Here is a 15923-nt window from a genome sequence, read left to right on the forward strand (position 1 = left end):
CCGTGCATAAATTTTGTGCACCGGGCCTCTAATATATAATATTAATATATGTATCTGCCTTTATACCAATGTTATTATTAAATATAACTTTAAGTATTTTATGAAGGAAAGGGCTCATGAAAATGCAAGTGCTTAGGGCTCATGAAAGACATCATGTGACCTTGCACAGGGGCCTGGGATATGAATGAAGTGGACTTGATATAAGAAAACTTTTTCCTTAAAGCAGGTGACCCTCTTGATTTTCCATTTGGAATAGAGGCATGGGGGTAAGAAATGCTTCACTTTCTTCTTTGCTATGAGAAAAATGAGTTGCAAGTAGGATGATAAATGGAGCTTGGCCCTTGGGCTCAGAGTAGGGGAGACAACAGGAAGAGACAGGTGAGGTGAACGAGAGCACATGCTCCAGCATTCAGCATTGTGCAGGGGCGGCAGGAGAGCCAGACCTTCTATGCTCTCTCTCTCTTTTTTTTAAGAGAAGTCGGAAATCTGGATTTTCATATGAAATACTCAGATTTTTTCAATGCTGGAAACAAGTTTTAAATTTATAACACTGTGTCAATCAGACTCAGCTCCCAGCCTGCCAGTTTGGGGGAACCTGTCCTATAATATTATGGTGTTTGATTTCTCTTTATTTTCTCCAAAATGAGCAATTCAAAAAGTTTCTATTTTTTTTTTTAGTGCCCTAAGATCTCATTATCCTCACTTAGCAACTTTTTAGATAGTGAGGGAAATAGAGAAGAAATATGATATACAGGTTTCAATCCTGATGGAGTAGGAGAATAGTAAGAACATTAAAATAAAATAGCAGAGTCCAGAAGGGACTTTGCTCAAGATGGATGGTGAGTTTGATGTATTCAGATTTCCTGAGGTGAAAATATGTATTCGGCATTCAGACACACGGAACTGGAGCTAAGAAGAGATACTGCACATGTATATTGAGAGAACAAGATCTGTCAGCTCACAGCCTGCTAGGAGAGGAGACAGAAAAGATATATGAAGCTGCCCAAGGTCAGAGCAGCAGAGCTCCTGGGACTGTTTGCTTAGGGGCAAGCAGCCCTGGAATACAGCAGGGCGCAGAACCATGCGCTGATGATGGTGGTGCCGAGGAAGCCGGAGAAGGTTAAGTCATCCTGTGAAGGTTGTGAAAGGAGCAGGGACTTGACATTATGACTAAAAATGGTAGTGATTAAAGAAGTAGATAAAAGTTGTCTAAAAAGTCTCCTCTTGTGGGATGACTCATCCCCCAGTGGAGCCAATACGGGCGTTGTGGAGAGGTGGCGGTTTGAATACCGACAACCTGCAGACGTCAGGAGGCAGAGCTGTCTCCTTTCTTTAGTGAACTTGCATTTAAATCTGCTTCGTGTATATTTAACTTATATGGATGTGATCTTCAGATGCTGTCTTTGTGCAAGGAAGTGAATCATCTTTATATTTTCTCCCTATTTGCTCAAGATTTATGTTGTACTGATATTTGGTTCTTCCGAATCCAATTAATATTTAATACCATCAGTCTTGCATATATTCTGAAAACCCAGGCATAGGATCTAGGGAATAGAATTATGTCAGTTCTTAATTTATTCTAGGTTATTTCACTTCCTTTCTGGGCTTTCTGAGCTCTGCCTTCATTATTACTATGAACTAGCATCTGACTTACCTGCCCTACCAGTCTACTGATTTCATTCATCTTTTCTTCCTTCCTCTCTTTTTTTTCTCCCCTGAGCCTTCTGAGTTGCTTTTGACAAGGGCTATGGTAGAAGAGAAAAGATACTATTTGTCTGGAAACTTGAGCTATAGGGTCTAAAATAGCTCCAAATTTGTTTGCCTGGAGTGCCAGGAGCCTCCACTAAATACACTGTGAACGTGCACGTTTTTGCTTGCTTGTCAGAATGTCTACCTCCCCATTTGGCACAGTGGTCATATTTCCTATTGATTTTTTTTCCTCTTGACTCATTACTAATGTTGGCTGAAGAACCTAGATATGACTGAGTTGTGAGCAGCTCGCTGGAGTACAGACATACAATTGTGTCTAAAAACCTGGTGATTTGCTTGCCTAAGCGACTTACTTTTTCCTCTTGAATTGCATCTAAACAAGAGGAAAGAAAGCATTGGTATCTTAAATCATTTGGAAATGAGTTAAATAGCTCTCAGAGGAGACCAAATGGGGCTGAGCCAGCTTGCATTGATTGTAGCTTTCTTTACAGTTACATGTTCACATTTTGGTATAAATCACATTGGCAGTGCCCTAGGTTTGTGGATGAGAGTGCTAATTAGAAGACTTGACCATAGATCCATTGTAAAATTGACCACATTCATCTTTGATACCTTAACGTCTTATAATGCTCTGCTTCCAACTCCTATGCTCTTTTATGAATTGTCAAACATTATTTTTGCCTATCCTTATTCAAGATGCTTTTATACTTATGATGAGTTTTGTTATTGTTAGCAGGGCCCCCTTCAGTAATTATGACTTTCATGGGATCTTGGAACAATGTAGAGGAGAAAGAATAGTCTGGCTCGCAGAATTGTAGGAAATTTTATTGTCTTCATGATGCCTAGGAATGTTGGATCCCAAAATAGCTCCTAGCACTATGAAATGCTTTTTTTCCTTTGATAGTAGTCCATGCTAACCTACTAGTTTTTCATCTTTCCCATAGTCATTACTATTCTCATCTCATGGTAGGTGGCAGGAGTATTACAATGAAAGATGGAAGTAACACGACTGCTAAACATTACTTCAATTGGAAGATATGTGTTCTTAGAGGACACATCTAATAATATCATCATTTATAATATACTAGAGGTTCATGAAATTCATGCATGGGTAGGGTTCCTAGGCCTGGCTGGTGATCAGGGCTGATCTGTGGAGCTAACAGTGGGGCGATCGGAGGTGGGGGGGGGGTCTTGCTGGCACCTGCCTTGGCGGGCTAGGGGCAGCTCCTGCATTGAGTGTCTGCCCCCTGGTGGTCACTGCATGTCATAGCGACTGGTTGTTCCGCCAGTTGTTCCACCCATTCGGTCAATTTGCATATTAGGCTTTTATTATAAAGGATAGCACTCATCCTATGAGTATCTACTTGAGTGTCAGCACTTCTGGCATATGGCTACCCAGGATATTTCTTATGCCCATAAGCTGTCTCATTATCTGATGAATGGATATTTTGAACACCAAAATTATAAAAGTTGTATTTAATTAATTTATCAACTGGGGAAAAATGAATGCAATTTTAAAAATAGCTATAGGCCCACATCTCCAATGGTAACAACCAGCATCTGGGGAAGTTGTGTGGAGTGCTAACTATTATATTCCTCAATTGCTGGAGATTGGTGGGTGGATGAAGATTCTGGTAGAGGGAGACTGATGACATTGGGGATATTGTTATTGAAATGTTCAACCTGGTGTTCAGGTAGAAGAAATAGTTGAGACTTGTCAACCTCTGCAAGAGTTGTACTGGGTCTCCTAACAGGTGTGACCGGCACAATGACTGTGGTGACTACAGTGATGAGAGGAACTGCTTATACCCCACCTGCAATCAGAATCAGTTTACCTGTCAGAATGGGTTCTGCATTTATAAAACCTACGTCTGTGATGGGGTTAATGACTGTAGAGATGATTCTGACGAGCTGGAGCACTTGTGCCATGTCCCTGAAACCACATGCCCCCCTCATCAGTTCAAGTGTGATAATGGGAATTGCATCGAGATGATGAAAGTCTGCAACCACCTAGATGACTGTTTAGACAACAGTGATGAGAAAGGATGTGGTGAGTATATAACAGAAGATTTGGGAAAAGGAAAATGGAGAGACTGAATATAGATTCTCAACCCTTTATGACTTATCAGGACTTTCCAGTCTGTTCTCTAAGTAGAAAATTACCAGAACATTACTATTTCTTGTCTATCAAAGGGAAGGATTACTCAGTACATAAGGTTAGTGCACAAATGTTTCTGGACTTATTTGTCAGTTAGGCAGCTCATTACAGAGAACAGAAGATGAGCACAGTCAGACCATCAGTAGCTAACAGCATTGATTCTCTTTGAATCCTTGGAATGACCTGCTACCTGAGCTTGCCCCTCTGCTGGGATTTCTTAGCCTGTTCTTCATCTTCATCCTCAGGTGATTGAAGGAGAGAGTTTTAACCTCCCCCTCACTCCAACCCCCACAAGTCAACTACTTTAAAATTTATAAAATATAAGATTAATAAGAACACACTCTCCTCCCTGTGTAGATAGTTTCGTTAGTTTGGCCATGTGTCACAGGCCAAAGGCCCACCCAGTGGAGTGCTGGGTGGCTCATCCATGAGAGCCAAATGTGTGCATCTCTTCCCAGATACCTGTAGTGCTGTCATACCAGTGGCCTGAAATTGTCCATGGCATGAGTAACTGCATCACTGAAATGGAAGATGCTACAAATCAGTATAGGATTCAAAGTCAAACTTAAGCTTGTTAGTTGTATTAGTTGTTAGAATCATTGGTAAAGTGATTAAGTTGGAGAGGAAATTGAAAAAACTAATCTATGGCCTTGAGAAATCCCGTATTGTCTGTCTACGTTTAGCATGATTAAGAATTGGTGCTTCAGAGTGGAAATGTTGACTTTGGGCCATTATGGTGAACCCACTGTTGACATTTTATGTTCTCTAATAACTTTGTTTTATCTCCAGGCATTAACGAATGCAATGATCCTACACTCAGTGTCTGCGACCATAACTGCACAGACACCTTAACCAGTTTCTATTGTTCTTGTCGTCCTGGTTACAAGCTTATGTCTGACAAGCGGACTTGTGGTGATATTGATGAATGCAAGGAGACGCCCTTTGTTTGTAGCCAGAAGTGTGAGAACACAATGGGCTCTTACATCTGTAAGTGTGCCCCAGGCTACATCCGAGAACCAGATGGAAAGAGCTGTCGGCAAAACAGTAACATCGAGCCCTATCTCATATTCAGCAACCGTTATTATTTGAGAAACCTAACTATAGATGGCTCCTTTTACTCCCTCATCTTGCAAGGACTGGGCAATGCTGTGGCGTTGGATTTTGACCGAGTAGAAAAGAGATTATACTGGGTTGATATAGAGAAAAGCATCATCGAGAGAATGTTTCTGAATAAGACAAACAGGGAGACAATCACGAAGCACAAACTACCAGGTGTAGAAAGCCTGGCTGTAGACTGGGTTGCCAGGTAAGAAAACAGGAGTTTTTTAAAAGTTAAAAAGAATTTTTTTAAAAACATTTCTAACATATGTTTTCTTTTTAACAGGGAGTTCATCTTTTTCAACTTGGTTAATATGTGGATACATTTAATGTCTCTGCATATTTTTTTCCTGTTGTGTACCTAATACTTAAATGGGATACCACAGAACCTAAAATCTAGTGATTTTAAAAATATATGCTATCATTTTTTGGGGAGGGGTATCACAAATGAGAAGGGTGCTCTGTTATTCCTGGCCACTCAGTTAACTAGAGATGATGTTAAAGGATGATTCATGCACTCATTGGTAATTTCAGTCACTGTGGAGCGGACCAGGCCCTGGGGGTACTGAGCAGCCCTGCTATCCTGAGTTCACAGTCTGTCTTATCGCACTAGTCATTCCCAGCCTGGGCTGATTACAAAATAGCAGAAGGCTAACCTGAAACTTGTTTTGAGATAGTCCTAGAAACTGAGGGTCTTTAAGGTAAGCTAGGGATATTTTAATTAAACTTTAAAGAGTCAACAACACTTCCTGACACCTCTGTTGAATGTTGAATCTGTCAGATACTCGGCAGCATAAAGTAGTTGGCTTTGTGGTTAGCAGATTGGAGCAGGACCATATCTGCTAATGTTATGCCACCATCAGCCCAGTCCTACAGAGGACTCTTCCACTTCTTCTCTATTTGACAACCTTAAGGGTAAAGATCCTAAAATGGGGATGAGGGAGTTTGCTCCCTAGTTCTACCTAAGTAGTAGCTGGCCTGCCATAGGTGCTCAATAAGTGCCTGCTGAATAATTAATAAAATATTGGCTGTGAATATGTGTATTTTATGGCCCTACCAGGTGTAAAAAAAGCAGAGCAAGTAATGATTTGCAGGAATAGAACTAAGTATTAAGAAAGTAAAGCCAGAATCCTGTGTGAGGTGTGGCCCCAGAATTTCCCATGTGACATCATCTTAAAGGGAGAATTGTAGCACATATTTCATCTTTCATTACCCCATTGTAGGAAGGTCAACTTTTCCTCTTTGCCCTTGTTTGCCTGGGAAAAGTGCCTCCTAGTAATTGTATGTGTGATTCCAGGGTAGTTTGGATAGGAAGTTGGGTGGTTAACTGCACTGTTTCACAAACAAAATGTCTGCATGAGTAACTCCGGGCTCTCCATTTCAGAAAACTTTACTGGGTGGATGCCTATCTGAAGTGCCTCTCTGTCTCCGACCTTGATGGTCGATACCACCGCAGGCTGGTCGAACACTGTTTGGATGCCAACAACACCTTCTGCTTTGATAATCCCAGAGGAATTGTCCTTCACCCTCAATATGGGTATTGTCTCCCTGTAATCTTGGGCTCTTCTTTCATGCCCTTATTCTGCCTCTGTTATCTCAAGGCCAATATCTTGCTGGGATTTGTCTTCTGCTTTTTCTACCTGGTAAATGGTTTAGTAGCATGGCTTATTCAAATAATATTCATGAGCTTTTCCGTTTTCATTGTCATGACTCATTATTTCACTTTTCAAGTCACATATTTTGGTTGCATGAAAAAAAAAAAGTAAAAAAAAAAAAATAACCCACCTTTACTGGAATTTCCCTTCCAAGTCCACTGAAATCCCCAGTTAATCATGTTCATTCTTGAGCATTATCTGTATATCTTCCCCCTTTAGATTATTTTCTATTAGTTCTCTTTTCTTTCTGATAGGTTTTTTAGAATGTAAACTTTATCTAATTGGAAAAGAGCCATGTCTTTTGGCTGTTGACTTCTTTTGGCTTCAGGAACTGACCCTTTGTGTTTGCTCCAACAGGTATGTCTACTGGGGAGACTGGACCCGCAGGGCATACATTGGGAGAGTAGGCATGGATGGAGTCAATAAATCTGTGATTATCTCTACCAAGATAGCGTGGCCCAATGGCCTCACCATTGATTACACCAATGATCGACTCTATTGGGCAGATGCTCACCTGGGTTACATTGAGTACGTATACAGAAAAGAATAAAGCAAACTGGGTAACTGTTTATGCCAAACACCAGGACATGTGTTGCCAGGCAGCTTCTAATTGGCCTGTGAATTGGAGGTCACTCTGAGGTCACTTCTATCTAAAACTGCCCATAGGCAATTCACTGAGCTCTGTGGTATGATACAATAGAAGGAGAGTGAATTTTGAAGTCATACAGATCAGGTTTTTGTCCTGGTGCTTTCTTTTTTTTGTTTTCTTTTTGTTTTCACATCTAAAAAAGCAGAGCTAGTAATCTCTCCTCTATGATAGCTTAGTGCTCAATCTATCCTAATTCCTTATCCCTTTATTTTGCTCTTCCCTCCCAAATACACGATTAATAAATACATTTTAGCATGTGAAAAAAGAACAAAGTGTTAAAAAGATTTTCCCTAATATAACTTTAATGCATTCATTGATAAGTAAATTGATGTGTTTTATATAGCCTTAGAATTTGTTAACGTTTATTCAATATGATAATGCATTCAAATCATTCTAGTAAAAGCAATTAAAAAGTGTTAAATATTATACTGTTCAATGAAAAATACTCGTGGTAAAAAGGGTAATATCCTTTCTTAACCAACCAGTACATGTTTATTTTGGGGCATTGTTAGTTATGTTCTAGGTCAGTGATGGCGAACCTTTTGAGCTCGGTGTGTCAGCATTTTGAAAAACCCTAACTTAATTCTGGTGCCGTGTCACATATAGAAATTTTTTGATATTTGCAACCATAGTAAAACAAAGACTTATATTTTTGATATTTATTTTATATATTTAAATGCCATTTAACAAAGAAAAATCAACCAAAAAAATGAGTTCACGTGTCACCTCTGACACACGTGTCATAGGTTTGCCATCACTGTTCTAGGTGGACTGTAGTAATGTCTTCTGGGTAAACATTTATGAACAGGTACCCAGATACATTCAATAGCCTGTTACATTCATGGAATTGTCATTAACTCAATAGAATTATTTTAAAAGGCCTTTAAAGATTTTGTCATTCTTTTCCATTTATTTTACTGCCAAAGTCAGTGTAGAAATGTTTGAAGTTCTCCCATTCCACGTTCTCTTGGAACATGCCATTAAGAAGGGAAGAATACATGACACACATTCTAGTGCTCTATCCTGTGCTCATGGCAGACATAGTTAATCATAGTTAATTGGGACATTTCCCTACAATTCTCCCCTGTTGACACATGAGATGAAGACTCTTTGGCACTCCTATCTTGGGAAGCAGAGGACACTGAATTGTTTTGTTAGGCTATGCCACCAGCCTCTGCTTCTCTCTAACACCTGTTTTGAGCTCAGTGGAATTACCTTAATGATTTTAGTTTTAAGATATGTTTAGGGTCAGTAGGAAAGGACTTGTAGGTTATTCTTAGTCCTTTAGGACTTGTAGATTATTTTTGGTCTTGAATGTTTGTAGGTTTAACTGAAATAGACTGTGTACACATAGTATTTTAAGGAGCATTAAAGGCATAAAGGAATTTTTTAGCTACTTAATATTCTGCTCCCTTTTTTTATAAAATTTGTGTAGCTGGATTCTAAAATTGAGGCAGTAGGTTACTGCTTAAAAGTCCAATCTTAATATCAGGCACTGTGATCTGGGAATGAATGACTCTTTAATATTCATGTAGCCATTTTGACTTGATCAACTCTTGGAGGGGTAGCAATGCCTGTGTTGAGAAGTACATTTCATGGACTACATAAGTAAACACATTTTTATGGAACATATAATCCATTCTTGTACATGTTGGGATGTGCTATCACATCCCCTTTGGAGAAGTGTCTATTCAGATCCTTTGCCCACAGATAGTGATTAAGTTCTGGCTATTTATCTATGGTCTTATTAATAGAGGCTAAGGAGGTCTTCAACTTTTTTTATAAGTTACCATCAATCATGGTGTTTTGGAAAATATTTCTGACATCACATGGCTAACATTATCAAGTTTCTTAGTTGCTAGCTCATTTCACCTCCTGTTTGAGTTTTTAGAGTTAGCTCCAAAATTTAAAAATACTTAAAATATCAATATTCTGACAGACTTGCCCTAGCTGGTTTGGCTCAGTGGATAGAGTGCGGACTGAAGGGTCCCAGGTTCAATTCTAGTCAAGGGCACATGCCCACGTTACAGGCTTTATCTCCAGCAGGGGGCGTGCAGGAGGCAGCCAATCGATTATTCTCTCTCATCATTGATGTTTCTATCTCTCTCTCCCTCCTTTCCTTTCTGAAATCAATAAGAATATGTTAAAAAATTATTCTGACAGACTCAGAGAAATGAATGAGATGGAACTAGGAGGACCTAGATATTTGGCTGTGGATGCTCTTGTGACATCTTGAAATCAGAGAACCTCCTTTGGAGGTTTATTTACCTGGAAAAGTATTCATTAATAGTGCCCAGGGGATGATTAATAATAATAAATATGCTGCAAGTATATGCATAGTCAAACCTGCAGGCCTATAATTTAATTCAGCTAGTATATGCCGCTCAGGTTATACTGAGAACCTAGCTGTCTCCTAGAACACCTTCTCCCCAAAATATTCACGAGAAGGCAGAATTCCAGCTCTGTATTGTTATCCTCTGATTTCTTCCAATAACTTAGGAAACAAAACTGGTTTTCATCCCAGGATATCAAAAGGATGCTTAATGGAGAACATACAATAGCTGAACTCGCTGTATGTGTAGGAAAACAGCTGTGGTTAGGAGTTTGTGATTATTTAAACTTCTCTGGCTATTCGTATTTTTAAGGCATCACCTTTTCAACTTTTACATCTTTAGTTCAGTCAAAATATCCTTTATTTATTAAATAAAACCGTGACCTTCTGGTTCATAGGCCCATGCTCAACTAATGAGCCACACCAAGGGACTCTTTTGAGTGACTTTCTTTTCCTACCCCAGGTACTCTGATTTGGAGGGCCAAAATCGACACACCGTGTATGATGGAACCCTGTCTCACCCTTTTGCTATTACCATTTTTGAAGACACTATTTATTGGACAGATTGGAATACAAAGACAGTTGAAAAGGGAAACAAGTATGATGGATCAGATAGAATGATGCTGGTGAACACAACACATAGACCATATGACATCCATGTATATCATCCATACAGGCAGCCAATCGGTGAGTAGATGATCCAGAAGTTTGACACAGTTGCTTTAGGTTCTTGTGCATGACATTCTTGTTTACTTCATCACTAGAGGCCCAATGCACGAAAATTCATGCAAGAGTAGGCCTTCCATACCCCGGCTGCCAGTACTGGCTTCCCTCCAGCACCCAGGACCCAGGCTGCTTCCCTCCTCCGGCCACCCGCAGGCACCCAGGACCTGGGCTGTCTGCCCTCTGGACCCAGCTTCGTCAGGAAGGATGACCGGAAGACATCTGGTCTAATTAGCATATTACTCTTTTATTATTATAGATAAACCTCATGATTTATAAAGGGAATGGTGTTACTTGTTAATCTTTTTCTACAGAACATATGTTGAAAGCTGAGGGTATGGAATATCTTTAGAGTTTATTCCCCTCCTAAAAAGGCTGCTTATAACTCTTTTTCTTAACAGTGGCTCTATTCCTAAAAATCAATCTGGGTTTTTGTGTATGGTGAGAATTAACAGTTTTTATATTGTCATATTTATTTTATCAATTTTGGTTAGAGTACTGAAGTATTTTAAAGTGAATTAAAAATATCATGACATTTCAGTCTAAAATACTTAAGGAAGCACTTTTGAAAAATAAGAACATTTCCTATATAAACACAATAAATTCTAATACCTAAGAGATGTATTATAATTATATAGATGTAGTTATAACAATAATTCCTTAATACTAAGATTGATCTATTGGAATGATTGGTCTAAAAGAAATGCTTAAAAGAAATTTATAATTATAAAACATCATATATTAAATGTCAATTTGCATATGACATTTGTGTGTTCTGTATTTAATGTATGTTTTTCTTGTCTTCTGGAAGGTCAAAACGTCAAGTGTATCATAAGTTAGGGAACTTGTTTTTATTTATTTGTGAACTTATTTTCCCCTTCATGCAATTAAAGTCATTATATGATTCACAGATAGTCTAGCAAAAGTATATTTTGAGGGTATAATGGATTTTATGAGCCTGCATGGTTGTTGTGTTTTGCTAAAACATATGATAAACTTGGAAATAAGAAAAAGAATTGGAAAAATAAAGATATTCAATATTTCTTTCTAGAAGTTAATATTCTTCTATTATTATTTTTTCAAATTAGTCTTTATTTCCAAGTGGCAGCCCAGAAAATTAGTAAACATTCCGCTCAGTTTATCGATTCACCTCATCCTTGTCCATAATTCTGTTGCCTATATCCTTAGAATGAGAGAATATAGCATCTGCTGGAAATTAAAACTTTAACTTAGGTTCTGGATATATGAATGTAAGCTAAGTTCCCTACCTACTCTCCAAGGACTACCCCAAAATACCAGTGGGTATATCTCACTTCTGGTAGCATACAAATCAGTTTTCTCAAAACACAGTGTTGCTTGTGCAGCTCTCTCATCTGTCCTATTTACGAACTTGTGGAAAAAGCATGAAATGATAATGATTTTTCTTACTGAGAGGTGATGAGTTTGATGAAGTGGGTAATCAGCTCGTTTGTGCTTGATAGCCTCTCTCAGTGAATGAACATATATATTTTCTTTCTTCTTTCACTAGTGAATAATCCCTGTGGTACCAACAATGGTGGCTGTTCTCATCTCTGCCTCATCCAAGCAGGAGGGAATGGATTCACCTGCGAGTGTCCAGATGACTTCAAGACCATCCAGCTGGTTGACAGCACACACTGCTTGCCCATGTGCTCTAGCACCCAGTTCCTCTGTGCTAACAATGAGAAGTAAGGCTGTCTCTCCATCCCTTGGATACACATTGAACTTTAAGGCTCCAGGGGATGGGAATTTTCAAATGAGTCAAGATTTTGGCTAATTAATGTGGTTCATTAGCCTCACCACAGTCTATAATTTCAGATAATTTCTTCCATGAATGGAAGGAACTTATTAACCAGTGCAAGTTTTTATATCTGTGGAAAGGAAGCAAACAATGTTATTGTTTTGTTTTTTTCTAATAAATTGTCCTAAGTGTCAGGGCCAACATATACTAGATATGTGTATACTGAAAAATAGCCCTCAAGAGTGATAGAAGTTCTCTTGTCTTTTTCATGTACACTGGCCTAGCTTCTTCGCTAACTCTGCCAGAGGATCCAGGGTTATAAATGCAAATTCATTTTTGATCATGTGTTATTTTCCTAACAATGGCCACAGGCCATTGATGACTTGGGACTGAGTCAGAGAGTGGGGTGAGGACACGTGTTAATGCAAATCATAGCATCTAAGATTCAATGGCAGATTATTTTGATGATTAAATAAGATGTCTTAGATTAAGAGTCTAGCGTACACCTATCATGACTTAGGCGCTCAACAAATGTGAGTGACCTTCAACTTCCCAACCAATATCCAATGTCTTTTATATTGCCAGGCAGACAATTCCAGACCATCCCTGAGACCAGAACCACAGCTCCAAATGCATACTCCACTGTTTGTTGTGGCAGAATTTAATCATCATACTCAAAGCATTTTTCCAGCATGTATCTGAATCTTAACAAACCTGATCTATCTCATCTAATTATGTTTTCTCTGAAAATATACCACAGTAACCAAGATTTAACTGATTCTCTTCTCAGGGCATGAGAGAACTCATGCGTATCATTACTTGGAATTCAGTTTTGCCTCTTCTCTCCAGATAACCATTGAAAACTCCTCTACCCACCGCTCCCGGGGCTTTGCTAAGAGAAGTGGTATATTTTCTTCGTGCAGGTGTATTCCTATCTGGTGGAAATGTGACGGACAGAAAGACTGCTTGGATGGTTCCGATGAACCCCCCACTTGCCCACAGCGCTACTGCCAGCTAGGACAGTTCCAGTGCAGGGATGGCAACTGCACCAGTCCGTACTTCCTATGTGACACTCACCAAAATTGCCCTGATGGATCTGATGAAGACCTCGTTCTCTGTGGTATGTTGAATTGCTTTATGCCTTCTTTGCTCATTTCTGTAGTTGATTGTGTACAAATGATTCTGTGGGGATTTTCTGAATGTCATAAACCTTTTTATTCTTTAAATATATTTTTATTGATTATATCGAGGAAGGTAGAGGGAGAGAGAGATAGAAACATCAGTGATGAGAGAGAATCATTGATTGGCTGCCTCCTGCATGCCCCACTCTGGGGATCGAGCCCGCAACCTGTGTATGTGCCCTTGACCGGAATCGAACCCGGGACCTCCTGGTTCATAGGTGAACGCTCAACCACTGAGCCACGCCTGGCCAGGCAATGTCATAAACCTTTTAAAAACCAGTCCAATGTCTTAAGAGAAAACTCCACCCTATGTCTATTTTTATAAAGGTTTTTTTTTGGAATACCTAAGTGCTTTACAAGGTAAATGGTTGAGGTAGATAGATAGTTGACTGTATTGGTGTTTCTTTACCATATGCTATACATAGAATCCTCTTCGACAGCTAACACTGGGGAAATGAGGGTTTCCTACCCCCATATTAATCAGGACTCTCAGTTGTAATGTTTATTTATGTTTCCATTTTTAAAAAGTAAAAAAACACCTAAAAAAAACCCCTCCAATCTAATAACAACATAACAACAGCAACAAACACAAAGTTTTTGTATGTTTTTTTAAACACTAACTTTGAAAAACATTGTCCATTAGGGCAATAGGGACTTGGGAAGATGAAGTTAGTAGGCCATCAGTGATTCAGTCCTTATCCCCTAATTCTGCATGCAAGAAAAAGATATTTAATATTTTGCCCATGTAGTAGTACTGTTGGTAGTAAGTGCATTAGGACATAATTCCTCTAAAAATAAATTATGATTGAGTTCTCCAGGATCTATCAGTGTAAAGTAGTAGCTTCTATTCCTGACACCTTCCAAGCTGATAACCAAATGCTCTTGCCTGCAGAGCACCACAAGTGTGAGTCCAATGAATGGCAGTGTGCCAACAAACGTTGCATCCCAGAAGCCTGGCAGTGTGACTCAGTGAATGACTGCGGGGATGACTCAGATGAAGACAGTTCCCACTGTGCCAGCAGGACCTGTCCTTCTGGTTATTTCAAGTGTGCCAATGGCCACTGCATCCCGCAGACCTGGAAGTGTGATGTAGACAACGACTGTGGAGACTACTCTGATGAGCCCGTCCATGAATGCAGTAAGTGCCTGTAGGAGGGGCATGGCCTGACCAGGGCCACAAAACAAGGAGAACCTCTGTGTAGATTGAGAGAAGATGTTGAGCCTCCTGTTTCATCCGTGTGGGACACCCTTCTTGGCTTTCTCTGCTCACTCTGGCACAGCAAGACCACCTGTGGCCTGCAGGTTGAGCCAGACTCCTGTTTCTGAATGCGGTGATTTCTCCTCTTAATACATTGAATGTCTATCTGTTCAGAATACGATAACGAGAACTTACATTTTGTATATCTAGTACTTTCTCATTTGAGCCTCTGAGAAATATCTGAGGTCAGGAATGTGGGTGTTACTAATTCCCATTTTACAGATGAGGAAACTGGGTTCACATTTAATGGATGGTCATTTTTTTATTTCGTGGCAGAGCTGACACTTCAAACCCAGTTTTATTTGGCTCTGTCCACTGAGCCAAACCAGCTAGGGCTCAACCCCAGTTTTTAAACTTCAAACCCAGTCCTTTTTCTTCCCACAAAGAAAACGCAAATGAGTAATAGTAAGAGAAAACTTCCTTCCTTGGTGAACAGTTCACACCTAAAACAGACACATGTTGCCAGAGTCAATTTAGTTGATGTTGATACTCATCAGCACCATTTCCTAAATGTGACAGTGGAAGGTATTTTTTGGTGCCATTTCCCGACAGGACGGAGACTTCAGTTTTGACATTGCTTCTTCCTCTTTTCAGTGGGCCCTGCCTATCGCTGTGACAACCATACAGAATTCAGCTGTAAAACAAACTACCGCTGTATCCCAAAGTTGGCTGTGTGCAATGGTGTCGATGACTGCAGGGACAACAGCGATGAGCAAGGCTGTGGTAGGAGGGGCTGCAGGGAAGTGGGGAGGGACAAGAAAATGTAAGTGTCCAGTGCTATTATCAGAAGACGAGAGTGGATTTCCCATGTAATCTTGCCTTTGTTTACACCTGGAAAAAGACTACTTATTGATTCTTCTAATAACATGTTACATTTTGTAGCATTTTACAGGGTTATTTGGGAAGTTTAATTTATAGCATCTTGAATGAAATCTCACCCCAAAGGATGCTATACTAGTAATTAGGGAAGGCATTATTTAGAAACTAGGGGCCCAGTGCATGAATTCGTGCACCTTGAAAGGAACTATGGGCCGTGAGGCTGTGGTGGGCACAGGGGCGGGTCTTGGCCCATCCTCTGCGCCCCCGCTTGGCCCCCCCTGCCATGGCCCCTGGTCCCCTATCTGCAGGAAGCCCTGCTCCTGCCACCACCGCTCCCATGCACTGATTGCGCCGGCTCCACTCACACCCACTGACAGCATGGAGAGATTGGGGCTGGTGCCAGCAGCAGGTACAAGCGGGGCTGGCACTGTCAGTGGGTGCTAGCAGCAATGGCTGCCCCGATTGCTCCTCAGGAGCAGGGGGAGGTGGAGAAGCCCTGAGGGGTGATCAGGGCTGGCTTCGGCAGCAAGTGCAAGCACCCAGCAGGACCATCTTCTGCGGGAGCTAAGAATTTTCAGTAA

General features: G+C 40.2%; 1 protein-coding gene across 1 annotated transcript in view; it reads left to right on the forward strand.

Moving 5' to 3' along the window:
- The window catches only part of LRP2 (LDL receptor related protein 2), a 194145-nt gene that overhangs the window by 140717 nt on the left and 37505 nt on the right, over positions 1-15923 (forward strand). Inside the window, 9 exon segments of the mRNA XM_023743536.1 lie at positions 3465-3760; positions 4658-5174; positions 6351-6503; positions 6979-7149; positions 10066-10289; positions 11854-12031; positions 13008-13204; positions 14158-14403; positions 15118-15246. Of these exon segments, the coding sequence (XP_023599304.1) occupies positions 3465-3760; positions 4658-5174; positions 6351-6503; positions 6979-7149; positions 10066-10289; positions 11854-12031; positions 13008-13204; positions 14158-14403; positions 15118-15246 (2111 nt within the window).

The sequence above is a fragment of the Myotis lucifugus genome, unplaced genomic scaffold (genome assembly GCF_000147115.1).
Source record: "Myotis lucifugus unplaced genomic scaffold, Myoluc2.0 scaffold_5, whole genome shotgun sequence".
NCBI classification, from domain to species: Eukaryota; Metazoa; Chordata; class Mammalia; order Chiroptera; family Vespertilionidae; genus Myotis; species Myotis lucifugus.